The 17411-nt window shown below is 37.6% G+C and overlaps 2 protein-coding genes across 2 annotated transcripts; both read right to left on the bottom strand.

The window, feature by feature from the left end:
• Positions 1 to 5785: 5785 nt before the first annotated feature.
• On the bottom strand, positions 5786 to 13089 carry dio1 (iodothyronine deiodinase 1). Its single transcript, XM_077534099.1, has 4 exons — positions 12652 to 13089; positions 11419 to 11562; positions 10014 to 10213; positions 5786 to 6976 (listed from the first exon to the last, which is right to left on the bottom strand). Exons 1-4 carry the CDS (start codon positions 12992 to 12994, stop codon positions 6911 to 6913), a joined length of 753 nt encoding a protein of 250 aa, XP_077390225.1. The 5' UTR covers positions 12995 to 13089; the 3' UTR covers positions 5786 to 6910.
• Positions 13090 to 14256: 1167 nt separating this feature from the next.
• Positions 14257 to 16444, bottom strand: rex1bd (required for excision 1-B domain containing). Its single transcript, XM_077534423.1, has 5 exons — positions 16292 to 16444; positions 15990 to 16072; positions 15685 to 15889; positions 14568 to 14659; positions 14257 to 14480 (listed from the first exon to the last, which is right to left on the bottom strand). The coding sequence occupies exons 1-5, from the start codon at positions 16292 to 16294 to the stop codon at positions 14408 to 14410; spliced, it is 456 nt and encodes a 151-aa protein (XP_077390549.1). The 5' UTR covers positions 16295 to 16444; the 3' UTR covers positions 14257 to 14407.
• Positions 16445 to 17411: the final 967 nt, after the last annotated feature.

A 17411-nucleotide genomic window follows, 5' to 3' on the forward strand; every position in this document is an offset into this window, starting at 1 on the left:
GTATAGTAGTACGTGGAACTTAAGCTGGAAATCAAGGATATGGAATAAATGTTCAACTGACTGGCCATAGGCGCTCTAGAAGTGTACGACAGACAACCTACTGCTGCCCCCAAGTGGCCGCTTGTTTTGTTTTTTTTAATACTGTGGTTCTGTCAAAATAACTTCAAGTTGAATTGTTTTGCCACCCCCACGTTTTTTTTTAATGTGATATTGTCATCCAGTGTTGGACTCTATATTGGCCCAGTTATCTCGAGTTAGTCGGCGCCGTTCCAAACGTAGCAGCAGCAGTCTTGTAAATGTGATTTTTTTTTTTTCCGGGGGGGGGGGGGGGGGGGGTCATTTTCTTTAGTCTCCTACACACGCCTGTCCTATGTTGTCTTTTATTTGCTTCTATTTTTTTTATTTCAAAAATCGAGGAAAGATTGATTGTTAATATAATTTTACAATAACTTAACTTCTAGTGTCTTTTTTTTTTTTTTTTTTTGTATTATGATATTTTGAATTTTTCCACTCACTGGGAACATATGGACACGGCGGGACACCATTGCTATTTATTAGACAGTTAACAGACATTATCATTCAACTGAGGCATGGAATAAAATGTGGCTTTAATACAAATCACTAGCATGATCTGTCTCCAGTTTTCATCAAGCGCTGTATAACCCACTTTTTTGTATAAACATAGCAGCAAGAAAATGTTAATTAACCCCCAGAATAGAAAATTCTACAAAACAGGGTGTTTGATCCACGAAAATGTCAAGGAATGTCACCTCTGCCTTTCTGAGATTATCCACAGGTTTCAACATTGAAGCAGAAAGACTGGAGGAGTCACAGAAAAGCATAAAAGAAGGCATCCAGTTAATTCATTTCACCCCAAACTTTTTTTGTGAGGAGTCTGTTAGGAATTTTACTGCTTATATTTCACTGGGGACCTCCAATGTCACGGTAAGTTAGAAATTCTAGTTTGATGATGAAGCCACTTGTGTTTCTTTTTTGTCATCACGTGGTGGCATCGCACGAAGCAAGCTTCAGCTTTTAGATTTAAAATAAAACAAAATCTAAAAAAAAATGTGTATCTTGTAAGATTACATTTTTTAAAGTGTCATGTGACATTAAAAAAATATTTTTAAGTATCTTTAACCTTATAAAATGTAAAAAAAAAAAAAAAAATCTTACATTAAAAAATAAATAGTCTCGTAACAAAAAATCTGAAAAGTCTAAAAAAAGTTATAACATTAAAAACTTTTCTCCTGTAACATTAAAATGTATATTTTCAAAAGTGCATCTTGTCACATTAAAAAATAATAATTTTAAACTGTATATCTTAGCATTAAAAAAAAAAAGTGTGTCTTGTAACATTAAAAAAAAAGCTACAAAAAAGTAGATTGTAATGTTAAAAAAAAACAAAAAAAAAAAAACAGAGTGTCTTGTAACATTTAAAAAACATTAAAATAGTATGATCTTAAAATTTTGAATTTTCCAGTCTTGGAGCAGTTATTTTTTTTAATATTCTGTCTAAAAGTTGTTTTATGAAAATAAAATCTTTATAGTCTTTATTGTTTTTTACTTTTTTAATTTAAAAAATAACGATTTTATTTTATTTTTAATGTAAAAATTATTATAACACCATTTGCAGATGGATGTTTGAAAACTGTTCCGAATGATTAAATGCAACAAATACAGAATTTAAAAGTGAAATACAACTGAGCTCTGCTTAGGCAGTAATTTTTTGTGTTACCACTAGAGGGAGCAATCACACCACCCTTTGAGAAGCACATACCTATAGAAAGCCTGTTTACGTTACCTAAGAGTTGAACTTGCTGGCTTATGGCAACAAAAACAGGGAACATGTCTTAGCTCGGCGCGGGTCCAACAAATCCAACAATGGTGGCGAGCCGGGCCGAGTGGCTGGCCCGCCTCCGCAGGAAGTGACCTGCCTGGGCGGCAGCCAAACTTCCTGTGAAACAAGAGCTCGCTGAATGTATGCGCCGGCATCACAAACGGACCTCTGTTTGCGACCTCATCCTAATTATACCCTCAGTAATAATAGCCGCTGTTGCCCCCGTTTTTCCGTCCCAGCACAGAACGTCCTTTGTGGCTCCCTCGATGACTTCCACTCGTGTTGTGGCAAATTGGCAACATTGACGCTTGATATTTGCCGTGGACACAAAATGAAGCCACAACAGTGCGTGGGTGGGACAGCAGCGAAACACAAAGAGAGCTGAAAGTATTACGACATGTTTGACATCAAATACACAATTATTTGTTTGTCCTCATTAGGGTGAGCTGGGGTGGGCAGAGTTAGTGTGCCAAAAAAAAAATCAATTCTCATAAGAATCACGAGTCTCATTTAGTACGATTCAGAATGGATTCTAAATGTGCTAAAATTGATTTTATTTCAATGATTTTATACTGTCTTGCCCTTCCTTGTTTGTATGTTCCTTTATTGGGAGCGCTGTTCATGTTGTACACGATTTGGCCACTCAGGGGCAGTGTGGTTCCACACGTTCTGATATACTGTTAAGTTGTACCCACATTAGAGTAGAAGGAAAAAGTCACGCTCAAGTAATGCAAATACAAGTTTGTTTGTTTGTTTGTTTTGCTGCGTTGGAATAGTATATGCCAGGTGAATAATGTGAAAATGCTTTTCTGTATACATTTTTGAAGCGTTTAGTATGAATAGCTGTTCTTTTCAGTGATAAAAGTGCCCCGAGTAGCACGCTAACTAGCGTTAGCGAGTCAATGGCGCTTTCAATTGTACGTTAGCCTTGAGCTAGCTATGTTCGGGAAACAGGCTACAGTGCGTTTAAAAGTGCACTGTGTGTAATTGCCTTCATTTTGTGTGTTTAGATTGACAGTTAACCTAAACTGGAGTGTAATAAACGGCTTGATACTGTAACAATAGTATTAGTTAGTTAGTTTGAGTCCACTCTGTATGGTCAGTGAGAACGGAACAGGGTGAAACAGATACCAGCATTGGACTCTTTTTGTGGGACTATTCGCTGTCTGCTAAACTGTAGTCGGTCTGTTGAGGGAGGGCAGAATATACTGTAAAAGCAATTCAAATTTTATATCTAAAATAATTCTGAATCAAATCGCAGACCCAGAAATCGGAATCGAATCGTGAGACAGTCAAAGATTCCCACCCCTACCTTGAATGCATGTTATTTCTTAAAAAAATGTCAAACATTTGAGTCGATGCTTTCCACTGGACTGCGATAACATGTTGAGGAGATGTGGGAATCGGATTGCATCGCATTCTTCAAACCGCATGACCCATATGGTGCACAGATCAGATTGTTTCCAGACAGTAAACGAAACCTGGAGAGAAGGCCACGTTGCTCTCTACTGTAATGTCAATACGGGAAACGGCGCTGTTGGGAAAAACAGGGATTTTCCACGATTCGCCTTGGACACAGGTGCTGAAATCATTCACACGCTGGAACTAAACCTTTACATTAAACTGCAGTATTTTTTACCCCGTGCACATGAAATATCTTCTGAATCTGTTTTGCTATAGGAACAATTCAACAAGGTCTTCCTGGTTAAGTACGGGGGGGGGGGGGGGGGGGGGAGTATTTGTAATCAGTAGAGTCTGTCAGCCACAGTGAATAACTCCAAACTCAATGAACCTGTCGACCCAACGAGGTCGTCTGCATCACTTGCCAGCTTCAACTTGCCTTCCTCTAAGCAGCTATACCGCACGGGCCTCTTTAAGTGCTAAGGCAAATTATTAGAATCACGGAAAAAAAAACTATTGTTGGGACTAGCTCAACTATTAGTCCCAAGAGGATTATCATAAGACGCATTAGCTGAGGGATGAGCGTCAAATATCATAGACTCATAAGTTTTGAGAAGCTTTGAGGTCCTTTACCAAATCGCTACAAATCCAGATTGGATTATTCAGAGAGAGAGAGAGAAAAAAAAAAATATCATCCAAGCAGACATGCACATTTTGCAAACGTGAATTTCATCCTGTTAAGAAAATTTCATTGGCTCAGTGTGAACTGTGAAGGAAAATGAAACGACTTGCAACAAAAGTGAGCACACCCCTCAGGGAAAATGTCCAAGTTGGGGCCAAGCAAAAGTGTCATTTCTTTAGTCGTTGATAAGAACCGGCTCACACCTGCTACCATTTAATTTCAGATGTTCTAGTAGGCTTTTCCTTTTTAAAAATAATAATAATAAAAAAAGTAGGCTTTTCCTGACATTTTTTTCAGTCTCATTTGTGTAACTTCATAGCCATCTTTTTTTTTTTTTTTTTTTTTTATGTCATTCTCTAACTAGTGTACAGCATATCGTATCATTGTTCGAATGGTTGTAAAGGAAATGCACAAGCCGATACATGTGATATGGAGATAATGGAGCCTTTCTTTAGATGCAGCATGTGGCACATTGCAATCCAAAAGGTTCTTTTTGTACTTGCCCGTTCCAAGTAACTGTCAACAGTCGCTCATGACGTCAGACCCACAATAGCAATTTTTGTCGGCTAAATAAATCGCAATAATAGCGAGCTTTTCCTGTCCCCCTGCTCATCGCACTGGAGTTGTTTGGAGCCAACGCGGCTGAAAAGGCGGCCAAACCAGCTGTCCGGTTTAGGGTTGCGCATGACTGCTAACATTGCTGTTAGCTCGCTGTTAGCTAGCAGTCACGGCTAAACGCTGGCAACAAGCGACGTACAATACAACATCAGCATAATTATGTGTTATTAGCCTCTTACCTGGGTCTTGAACGTAACTTCGGGACTAAGTTGTGTTACTGACGTCTGGCCCAGCAATTTGGTGCACATTGATATTGCCGTTGTTCAAAAACTCCGCACATCTACAGCACCGATGACGTACTTCCGGTGACACTTCAAAGTAAAAGTATTACAATGCATTGATCTACATATACTACTTGGTAAAGTGAAGTTTGTTTTGAAATTTGGTTTCTCACAGCCCCGTGTACTGGCATGCATACTGCCGTTAGCTTGACTAAGACTATCTCAGCGGCTATCCGAGGCAGAAATGTCGTTTAAGCTCTACTAATAATAATCGTTTTTGTACGATTATGCCTATTTTGTAATCGTAGAGGGTAATAATCGAAATCGTAATTGAATTTCGATTAATTGCACAGCCCTAACACAATGTATTCAAAAAATTCTAAATTCAGTCTTCATTTGGAAAATTACACTTTTGATTTTTCCACATTACCAAATCAAAGCAGACATTTGAGTTTACCTTCTCAAAATTCCGTCATTCTCACAGTAAATTATCGAGATTTTTTTTTAAACATTAAACTTCACCTTCCACATTTCACGACCAATTCAAACCATTCTAAGTCTCACATTCTACATTCCAACACTTCAGATAATTACACATAATTTCAGATTATTATTTTTTTAATTGGCATCCTCTGGTTACAGTATATTTATCATGAATTATTTCATTAATTAAACCCTTCCGTTTTTTTTTTTTTTATTATTATTATTATTATTATTATTATTATTTATATAAAAAAAATTTTTAAAAATTAAAAAAAACAAAAAAATTAAACCCTTCCAAATTCAAGCTGTCCAGCTCATCCAGGACATCAAGTGAACTGCCTTTCACCTTCCCCGAATTCCTTCATTTGACCTCCTTCCACATCTCTCGACCGATTCTTCAACTTCAAGTCTCACATTCCACATTTCAACAAGCCCCCAAAAATTCCAAATCTCATTTCAGCTTCAGCTCGTCAGCATCCATAAACAGAAATTGGATTCTACGATCAGTTTAACTCTTATTAAACAAAACGGAGCCCCAAATTAAACTGGAAACCAAAATCCTTTATTGTGAGACAGTAAATACGAGAATTTGTGAGACAAAGGGTGGCCAACAACATCCATCACAGACGGGCCAGCTTTCGAAGCCTTCAAATTACGGCTACCGGAGGTTTGCGCCGTAATCGTCATGTAAAAAGCCGCCAAGTGTGAGATGGTTTGGCACATCCTTTGTTTCGATGGTCATTGGCGCCACACACCGGAGTCGGGACTCAAACTTTCAAATCAGTGAAGCCGATTTTGAAAGGTCTGATGTACATACAACGCTTGACGATCTTATTTGATTGTTGGTTTTGAAAAACGTCTGCGAGTTTGACCATTTTGAGCAGGAATGCCAAACTAGATTTCATTTGTTTTTCCTAATGTACTTTACTCCCAAAAAAAACAAAAAACAAACAGTAAGAGTAGTTAGAAAATTTATGGAAAATATCTGCAAAATAATTTACAAAAAATTACCTTGGATTAAAAAAAAAAAAAAAAAAAAAAAACTACCACTGTTCATATTACTAGCTTAGCTTTGGGCCAATTAAACTATCTGATATGAAAACACAATAAATGTGACACCCCTGCATGAATGGATTTTAGACTTTTATAGCTGTCAATGAAAGTTAATGATTAAACTTATTCATTGCCAGCCCAGTTAAAAAAAATACAAAAATAAAATAAAAAATAATTTAAAAAAAAAGACTGACGTTATCCATCAATGGCGGTGAATCATAATGTAATATTCGGATGGACCCAAAAAATTTAAGAAACCCCCTATAAAAAAACAAAAATACATTTTTTTTAAAATTTTCAGCCGATCTAATCAATTGGTCAAGCACTGTAAACGTAACATATCACTTGGTCATAGCTGAGACGAAATCTCAAAGTCTACGTTTCACTTTATCAGGGTACAGAGTCCGCAAGGTTTTATCTGTAACCGTCACCAAGAAACCCGGAGTAGCTGAGATTCGGTTCAGACGTCACGCGAGTGTGCGTTTGTGTGTTGCCGGGGGCTGCGAATCGGCTGGTGAAAACTGGAAAAAAAGTTGAATGAGTAAGTAAGTGGTGGTTGGTAAATATTAGTGGAGGTTGAGTGAAAATGGAGTCTGCTTGGCGTCTTCCTTCCTACTTGATCTTCTCCAGGACCGAGCGCACCTCCTGCGGTTTGTAGCCCCAAGGCCCCATGCCCCCCTGCAACACACACACAAACACACACACACACACGCAAACATTACAAGAACATGACTAAAGTAACTTCTTGGATCAATTGTCGTTTTTACTTTTAAGAAACACTTTATTGATATTTGATTAAGAAGAAACACTTTTACTCAGTTACGTTGCTCTATAGTCTGCTTTATTTTGGTTTGTCACGTGACAAACTTTTACCAATACAACCATTTGTGAATAGAGGACCAAAACTGCAAAAATTAAAAAAAATAGTTTCATGTTTGAACAGCATTGAAATAAAATATTATGGCTTAATATTACATTAATCTAACATTTTTCCATTAAGGTGAAATAAGGCGTTTTGTTGAATATTTTTTCCATCAAAAATGGACGTTTAAAAATTGATTCGGGCTCCTATTGAATCGATTCAAGAATCGTGCGCTGTAATATCGCGATATATTGCCGAATCGATTTATAACACCCCTAATATATACGTATATTTGTAAATTATATAAAATAATTTTTGTATTTAATGTTTTAATTCTATTTTTTATTTTCACTTTTATTCATACATTTATTCATTCATTTATGTATTTTTAATTTTGGCAGTTTTGGTCCTCCATAATCGTGGCCCCATTTGACCAATCAAATGGAGCCTGGCAGTCACATGACTTCTCAGTTTTTGTGACGGGTGTAAATCCCGTGCATTGTGACGCAACTCTGCGCGGAGAGGTTAGAAAATTCATATCTTTCAAGTTAACGCGACTTTTTTTTTTTTTTTTTAAGTGGTCACAGAATCTTGCAAAATACATTTTAAGACATTGGCGTGTTAAACAATAATTAAGATAAGCTATGTTGACTTGTTTTATAATCTTGCCAAGTCAAAATTTTCCTCCTTCCTATTGGCAGATAATTATTTTGGCAGATAATTATTTTGCCAGATAATTATGTCTTCCTGAGGTAATAAATCCCCCATCCTTTGACGACTAGTTTGTTGACAGTCCGGTTCTTCCCACGTAAAGCAACATAAAAGACATCAACGCATTTCCCGTAAGAACAATGCAGGAGTTGCGCATTCTTTTGGCACGGCTCGTGTCAGCCTGGGGCCGAGCCAAAGAATTCCTCAGCTATCTGCGCTGCTCTCAAGGCTCCTCGACACGCGATCGCGTGAGCCAAGGGACGTCGACACCCTCTTGGCCGAGCTTCTAATCATGACATTTGCATGGAGGAAAGGAGGCTGGGAATGCAACGGGGAAACGCTTGAAATCGGGACGACACGGTGATGTGGAGGGATTATAATGACTCTCGTAAATTACATTGAATTATATTCCTGAACTACAGACGGGACTGGACAAACAAGTTAATCACGCGTTTAAAGGGAGTTAAAGGCTATAGGCTATTTTTATTAGCATTAGCCACCGAACGAACTCAACTTTTCCCGAAAAACACGTCAATCAAAAAAAAAAAAAAAAAAAAATCAAATTTGATCAAAATGGTAAATAAAGTGCACTTACTTGCATAAAGCGCTTTATCTTAAAGAGGAAGTCAACCTAATTTTTTTTTTGACAATATGTTCTATGCAGCCTCACTAGTCTAAATATGGTATTAGGGCTGCGTATCGATTCAGATTTCAAGAATCGATTCGATTCACAATTTTCGATTCAGTTGAGGAATTCATGCAGTAGCTATTTTAGACAGTCAAAATGACCAATGGTGCAAATAGTAGAAACATCTTACTCCAATTTAATGCATTAGTAAAAATGTGAATATTTACATTTAGAATTGAATCCATTGCAGTTACACTAATAATCTGTTTTATTTAACATGGCCTTATAACTCTAGCATAAAAACAAAAACAAAAAACGTATAAATACGTCTTTGGGACACTTAGAACATTTAAAAAAACGTATTTATACGTTATTGGGAGTAAATAATAAAAACAAATAATCATTTCAATCAATTACAACCACAGTACAGGCTATGTAAATAAAGTGGCCAAAAAAAACAAACCTGACACTCAACGACATTCACATTGTTGTGACATCCATCCATTCATTTTCTTAATCGCTTTTCCTCACAAGGGTCGCGGGGGTGATGGAGCCTATCCCAGGTGGCTTCTTTGATATCGATACATGGTTTTATGTGTCGATATTGGTATATGAAAAGGGGTATCGATACGATATCGATATTTTGATTGAACCCAGCTCTATATGGTATTCTGGTTGATATTGTGTCAGTGGAAAATGAGTTAATCAGCAAAATCCAGCTTTTTTTTACCCATCTCAGGGGGCGGCCATTTTGACACAGCTCAGCTTCATAAAACAGGTGAGCCGTGATTTGTCGTCGACAGCTGATGGATAAAAATGGCTGGATTTTGCTTCATAACTCATATTCCACAAATGCGATAGTAATCAGAATGTCATGTTTAGTCAAGTGAGGTCACATATTTTTAACCTATTATTGTCAAGAAATGTTTAAGGTTGACTTAGTTCCACTTTAATCATATGTTTACAAAGCTATATTCACTTACTGCATTTCATTCAAACGTATCAGAGCGTAGCCTAGCATGTTGACGCAGCATGTCAACACACGGAAATGTTAACTTTTTTTTTGAAAATAACTTACTTCAAAATGCAGGATCCTGCGCTGTTTTTTTCCCCTCCCTTTGGTCCCATTTTAAATCCATCTACATCGCTATTAGCCTCCTCCTAGCTAGCGCTAAGCTAGTTTGTCTCTCCGTGCCGACATCCAAATGTGCCAAATTTTGTTTGTTGCTAGCAAGGCATTAGCGAGATGTTTGCAAGCCAAATGTTCCTGTTGCTAATATGGTGTTAGCTGGCCAACAGTGAGATTTTAGACAACCGGATATTACCGTAACTACTTTCGGGCGTTTGCTCCAATGAACCGCATAGCTTTCATTCACGCGTTGCGCACTCCACACGTAGATACGGCAGATATGGGAAGAACATACAAATTCCTCTGTGACGACAATATGCTATAATGAGTTCGGACTCAAATAGGATTTTTTTTCTTCAAAAATTGCATCGTGATGAGGGTTTACCTTGTAGAGGACTTTTCCTTTGTGCAGCACGTAAAGCCTCTCGGGCAGCGCGCCGTACTCCACGGAGGCCGTGTTGCTCATTTGGTCCACCACCACGGGACAAAGTGGATCCTCCTTAATGAGCATCTGCGCCGCAGCCATCCTGTCCTCCAGACTCTGGTGCTTGCTCACTTGGAGATTGTTTGTGAAGGCCCAACCGTCTGAAACAAAAAGTATAGTAAGGCTTGTTCGTGGTCAGGGGTGTGACCCGAAATCTGTGATAGAACGAAACCAGAGAATTTGTTTTAGCAGCATGCCCTTTTTCAAGCTATTTTCTTTGGTCAGTAAGAACTCATTTTGAACGGGCTGTTCTCATTAACTCATTTGCTCCCAATAACGTATAAATACGTTGTTTTTTTTAATGTTCTAAGTGTCCCAAAGACGTATTTATACGGTTTTTTTTGTGGTTTTTTTTATGCTAGAGCATACAGAAGGCTTTGATGCAGCCTCTCAACTGCAAAGAACGGTTGCAGAAATGGTAGTTATTACACAAACGGCCAGCAGGTGGCAGCAGAGCAAAGGACCAGGGCCATGTAGAAAAAAAAGCTCAATTACTTACAATTTTAAATAGATTTGTGAAAACTGATGAAACTTAGCTCTCTTCTAATACTAATTGCTGCAAAATGGAAACAGATAGAAACATACTTTTTTTTTCCTGATGAAAGAAGAGACTTTAATCTTTCTTCTGATAGGTTCCATGCTTTTATAGCAAAAGAACACAATATTCTGTGGGCCTTGCAAAATCAGTCAAAATCCCGTAAAACAGCCGGGAGCGAACGGGACTGCTTCTGTGAAAATGGCTGGGAGTGAATGAGTTAATATTTAATATGCTTTTGAACTGCTACATCTACTTGGTGACGCTAGCTGACAGAGAGGACAGCTCACTGTATATATAAACTTAACTAAACTTCACACCCAGAAATGCTTTTGTAGCATGGGTGGAAGTTTACAATGCTACACGCATTGTAAACGAAGCACAATATTGTGGCCGAAATTGCAGAAGGGTATCGACTGTATTCAGGGGTGTGAATGAGTATTACAGAATCTATTGAAAACTGGTTCAGCTGGTTCACCCTCCCCACATTCTTCTCAGCTGTTGCACCACTCTTCGAACTGAAGCCAGTGATGGTCTTCAATCGGCATCCCATCACTCCGAAGGCTGTTTCGTTCGGTGTTTTACAATGTTTCAGTATATTAGAGTGGTCAGTTTTTTTATTTTAAGAATATGTTTTATGTGCCCCCACTAGGCTTCGCGCTGTATTCCGATTAATATTGCAATTGTGGAATACAAATTAGGCCAATCAATCCATCCATTTTCATCCACGTTGGGGACTGCCATTTTGAGTACTTGATTGCATGTACCCACCGGTTGAATGCGCCTCCTCGATGTAGACGACGAGAAAGTCGGCGACATCGCCGAAGTCCCGGACCAGCTGCTTGAACAGGTCCAGCATGAACATGAACGGCGGTCAGGTGCAACTTCCAAAGTTCAGCACCAGAGGTCTCGAACCTGCATGCAAGATGGAAAGAGGATGGACATGGATTTGCATGTACTTCGTGGACATGGAGGGAGAATTGATTTTTAATCTTTTCTTTTTTTTTTTTTTAAAGAACATTTGTTGTATTAAACTAAATGATGATGGTATTTAAAATATTTGTGATTTAGATTTAAAAAAAATAATTATTAGTGTATTCATTATCAATTATTTTTTAAATTATTAGTTTATTCATTATCAATAAATTAGCAATGCTACAACTTAGAATTAGCACTGGTAATTTGATTAAATATTTTAAATCAAATAAAACACTTCATTTAATCAAAAGCTTGTCTAAACGACTAATGAAATTGAGTATAGTATATTTAATACAGACAGATTTTTTATTTTATTTAAATGTTTTACTTCATTTTTTGTATTTTTATTGCATTTTTTTATGTTTATTACTTTATTTTTATTATGTTATTACTTATTACTAAAAATAATAAAAATAAATAAATATTGAAATATTATTCAAATTAATTAGTAAAATAAGTCATTTTAGATTTTTTTTGTATTTACTTAACCACTAATAAATTATAATTCTCAAAACAATAATTTCAAACAGAAAAATATGGCATTGTTATTAAAGAAAATCACAGGCAAATTCATTACAATGAAATTCTCAGTAGCACTTTAAAAAAAATGTTTTAAACTATTTGACACAAAAGATGTTAACAAAAAACTATTTCACATCGTTCTATTTAACAAACTCAATAGTATAAATGTACCAATAATAAATAATTATATAATTAGAATGAAACTGATTATGATCAACAAAATTCAAATTGAATACATGTTAAAATATACTTATTATATACAGAAGAAGTCAAAAGTAAATTGGGATTAGAAAATGCTGATCAAACAAATTTTAGTATGAGTGAACAGGCTTGACTTTTGGGTTGTTGTTGTTGTTGTTGACGTCACCGGTTCTAACGTATTAACGCACTACAAATAATTCATTTATTTCCCCATTATTTTTTTTTTCTTTTTACCTCATCTAATGGGCTGTTCAGTTTTTTTTTTCCTTTTTGTTTTCATGAACTGTGCAAAGTTTGACGCACCTTTGAGAAAGTTGCAGATGCTGCTCTGGCGCTTGTCCATCGTGACCACGGCCGAGTCCGGGGCTCGCTCCCCCACGAACGCCTTCTGTTCCAGGGACGACCACATGTGCCCCGACGCCGTCTTGACGAACGTGGAGGTGAGGAAAGTGGGCCCCCAGTCTTCGTACGTGAAATTGGGATCCTTCACCATCGCGGTCCGTTCGTTCATTTTCAGGATCACCCTCTTGGCCAAGGCCGGCGAAAACGCGTGCACGGTGCGGAGGACGACGTTGACGCAGATGATGAAGAGGACCACGTAGCCCGTGTACAGGTACAGCCACACTTTTTGCACGAACACAAACATGATCGCGGCCGCCGCTGCTCTCGAGTCCCCCCCCCGCTTTGGGAAATGAGCGTATTTCTATACGGGAGGCGTCGGCTTCCGCCTTCACGCTCGGCGCTGAGTTTCCAAAGCAACCTGTTGCGTAAACGTGCACATCAGCAGCATGTACGCCCCCCCCCCCAAACCCTTTTCGGGCCCCTATTAATTTTCTTACAGAGGGCCAAATTATATTAAGGTTGGCAAGTCGCGGGACAAATTGTCTACCACCCTTTTTGAGCAATTGGTTTAACACGTTAATTATGTGCAGCCAATGTACGCTTGAATAAAGTTAATTTAAATATTTGTCTGTGTATGTGTTTTGCACGGAAGCATATTGCATTCGCTTGAAAAAAAAAAAAATTCTGACTAATTTGTTTTTTTGAGTATTTTTTTCTGTTTTACTGAATATTTTTTTCTGCCATAAAAAAAAAAATATATATATATATATATATATATTCAGAAAAACAGAAAGAAAAATTACTCCGAAAAACAGAGGGAAAAAAATATTCCAAAAAACACAGCACCAACTTCTGTTTTTCAGAGAATTTTTTTTTTGGACCTCTGAAATCCAAATGACTTGTTGCAGACCACTGACCTGTATATATGACTGGATAGCCGATCGCCCATACACGCCAGTGCAAGCCATTGAAGTCACAGGGCGGCCATCTTGTTACTCCCACATCGCAAGCAGACTACTGTATAAATTATATGGTATACGCACAGATGAGACATATACAAAAAAAGAAAAAAATACTCCGAAAAACAGAAGTCGGTGCTCTGTTTTTCGGAATTTTTTTTCCTTCTGTTTTTTGGAATATTTTTTTCTTTTTCTTTTTTTTTAAAATGTTTTTCCCCGTTTTTCGTAGTAATTTCCCCCCCCGTTTTTTGGAGTATTTTTTTTCCTGTTTTTCGGAATAATTTTTTTTTTATAACAAAAAAATATTCACTAAAACAGAAAAAAAATACTAAAAAAAGAAAAAAAAGGACAAAGCTCCCCAACAAAATAGTCAGAAAAACAGGGTTGTTTTTTTTTTCTCAAGTGAATGCAATACGCTTCCGTAGTTGTGACTTACATTGCTCCGACATTTTTTTTTTTGGCCTGAGCAAAAATGTCAGCTCCTGTACGAGCACTAGATGGCGCCAGTGAACTCAACTGACTTCACAGCAAAGGAGCATTTTAGCAGACAGGGAACGATTCTTATGAAAAAAAAAAAAAAAAAAAAAAAAAAAAAAAAAGACTTGAAGCTGTTTAATGCCACCCCCAGTTGACGTTTATTGTACACTTGATGTGACATGATTGTAAAATATAATGAATATTTACAGGCCTGCATATTAAAAAAAACAAAACAAAACAAAAAAACACACAAAACGCTCACTGACGGGAATCGGAGCAAATCAATCGCTCTCCTCCGAGTCGTACTTGAAGTCCTGCATGATCTCGCTGAGCGCCTCTTGGGTCTTGATGATTCTGAACATTCCAAGCACACGAGAAGCTCGCACCGTTATGATTCACGAGTCGCGTCGTAACCGTGGCGACAGCGGCGACCGCTCTTACTCGTGTTTCAGCTGCTGGATTCTCTCCTGACATGCGTCCTGCTCTTCCGGGTGGTCCTGAGCCCGCTGGCGGGCCAGCTGCAGCTGAGCTGTCTGAACGCAAAACGCATCAGAAGCAAATTCGAGTCGAGGTTCGAGTCCGCGAAAACGTACATGTGAGCGACATTATTGTAATCCACAGTAACTTTATGCAGTTTAAATACAAAACTAGTAATTAATGGAATACTTGACGCATTTTGACATTTTTCATTAGTGAAAAGTTAATATTTTGTCAATAATAAAAAATAAAAAAAAAGCAAAAAACAGGTGAGCCATGATTGGCCGTTACCTACTTCCTCAGCACAGGTGATGTCATCAAAAGTCGACAGTCAAGGAGAAAAAGTACTTTTTTTAAGGTATTAATCTGCGATTGTCTGGCAACCAGTCCAGGGTGTCCTGCCTACTGCCCAGAGCCAGCTGAGATAGGCGCCAGCACCCCCCGCGACCCTTGTGAGGAATAAGCGGTCAAGAAAATGGATGGATGGATGAGGTATTAATTGTACATGACAAATAATGAAGTTATCAAATAAATTCTGGACAAAATATTAACTTTTCACTGCTGAAAATTGTTCAATGAGTCAAGTCGTCATTTAAATTATTTAAATAAATATTTTGATTGAATATAAAACTTAAATAAAAACTGTACTTTTTTTAATTGGAAGAAATGAGCCAGTATCCAATAACAGGTTAATGTACAATATTTTTTTGTTACAGAAATGTACTGTATTGAGTAGTGTATTTTGAAAAGTTATGCCCTCTTGTGGTGATACTGAAAATTACCATGAGCAGGAACAGGTACAAAAAAAAACCTTCAGATTTAAATTTAAATTATTTGTGCCCCTTATTAACGTTTTTTTTTTTAATGTGTATGTACAAAAAAAATATTTAAAAAAAATATATATTTACTTGCACTATGGAAATGAGCAATGTTAATAAATGTTATGAAATATGAATAGCTCTGGTCTACAGTTTATTATAAAGTTCACAAGTTATGAGTGAATTAGTTGCCCCCTCACAGGCATGATTATTATTATTATTTATTTTTTTTGTAAACCTTGTTCAAAAAGAATTTGAATTACCAGTTGGAGTTTGTGCTTCTCTTTGCACTGCAGCTTGTCGATGTGATCCGAGAGGTCGGCCCGGCCCAAGTGGAGCTGGAACTTGTCCTTGATGTCCAGAACCTCCTTGGAAATGCCGCTGAAGGCCAGCGTGATCTGGTGCACCAGCTGCTTGTAGTGCTCGAAGTCATAGTGGGGTCCCGTCCTCAGGTAGGCCTCGTGACCTCTGCAAACATGGGGAAATGAGCACATTTTACAAATAACGTGGATTTGTTCATCCGTCCGTGCCAGAGACATTAAAGTGACAGGCAGAAATACAAACGTACTCCTCAAAGAGTCGGTAGGTCTCCAGACGCTCTGACTGCAGCTGGTAGAACCTTTCGATTAGGACTTTGACATCAGTGGAAACCTACAAGAAAATAAGTTTTTTTCGTCTTCTTTTTAACTCTTATGGAGTTAAACCAGTACTTCTACTTATCAGTCTTTTTTTATTATTTTTTTTACACAGACATATGTACTTATTAAGTACAGCGTAGGTGGATTCATGAAGCTCAACAGCACAGTGGTGAATTAGCTTTAGCTGCCGCACACGTGCACCGCATTATCAATAAATAAGTACGTAACTTACCATTTGAACCAATTGTGAAATACTCTTTGCGGCGTAAAACAAAAGTACACTAAATCTAACGGTGACAATCTGGTTGTTTTGTTTTTAATCGAGTCATTTGACTCCGTGGTGGAGGCACATTTCCGCGTGGAAATGACGTCACGCCAGCTTTCGTTCGAGTGGGCTTCATAATAAAAGAAAACGTATAACGATTTATAAATACTTAGCCCATCCAGATTGAAACTGGATGACTCTTTTATAGTGTGAACAGTCACAAAGCACTTGAAATCTGTTTTTTTGCGAGATGATTGAAGCCACATTCTGGAGGTAATTGCTTTCGTATAGCCTTTGGACAAGATGTCTTGTGAAGATACTTTTGACTGTACGTGAAATCGCTCTACAGCAGGCTCAATTGATTAGTCAATTGATTAGATTTGATTGCTTCTAAACAAGGTCTACATGTAAAAATGTCAGCACTAAAATTCACCTTCCTGGAAAAACTCAGTGATTTAATGTGTTTTATGACTACAATGGAATTGAATGTAGTTACTACAGTCATCCACAGGAGGGCAGTATTGCATCGTATCTCCGTTGCTTCTCCGTTTTCCCCGAAACTTTCACCACGACTTTGATTGACCACCCACACGGATTGTCGACGATTCTTTTTGTTGGTTGTTATTTATTTTTTATTATTATTTTTTTTATTTATTGCACTATATTTCCTTGGCGGCTTTAATCACGCGCTTCTTAGAACGGCACGCTCATTGCTTTATCACATTATTGAACAATTACAAACGACCTGAAACCGAGCTATATAACCTGAAACGTCACCCTTCCCGGGCGTGCGCCATCTTCTGGGAACATGTGGTACTGCACCCAAACCACATGTAGGACTTTTTTTTTTTTTTTGCCCACAACTTCCAGAGCTTGCTGATGAGCTGTTATTTGAATGACATGCGTTGGGAAAAGTGTTGGTCTACACAAACCACACCACATCTGGATAGATTCAAAATTTGTTTTTTTATTGCACAAAACCGAGATCAGAAAAAGTGCATGAGGTGAACACAGGTGTTTTTTTTAATTATTATTATTTTTTATTTTTTTTAAATAAACACCCATGCATGTATACACAGTCATTTTT

Source organism: Festucalex cinctus, chromosome 10, assembly GCF_051991245.1.
Source record: "Festucalex cinctus isolate MCC-2025b chromosome 10, RoL_Fcin_1.0, whole genome shotgun sequence".
Taxonomy (NCBI): Eukaryota; Metazoa; Chordata; class Actinopteri; order Syngnathiformes; family Syngnathidae; genus Festucalex; species Festucalex cinctus.

Bases quoted from the DNA above. Each gene is read 5' to 3' on its own strand.
- rex1bd (XM_077534423.1), bottom strand. The intron at 14,660-15,684 runs GTAATTCAAATT...TTTTGCGTTCAG, and splicing joins AGAAGCACAAACTCCAACTG to ACAGCTCAGCTGCAGCTGGC. The intron at 14,481-14,567 runs GTAAGAGCGGTC...TGGAATGTTCAG, and splicing joins ATCCAGCAGCTGAAACACGA to AATCATCAAGACCCAAGAGG.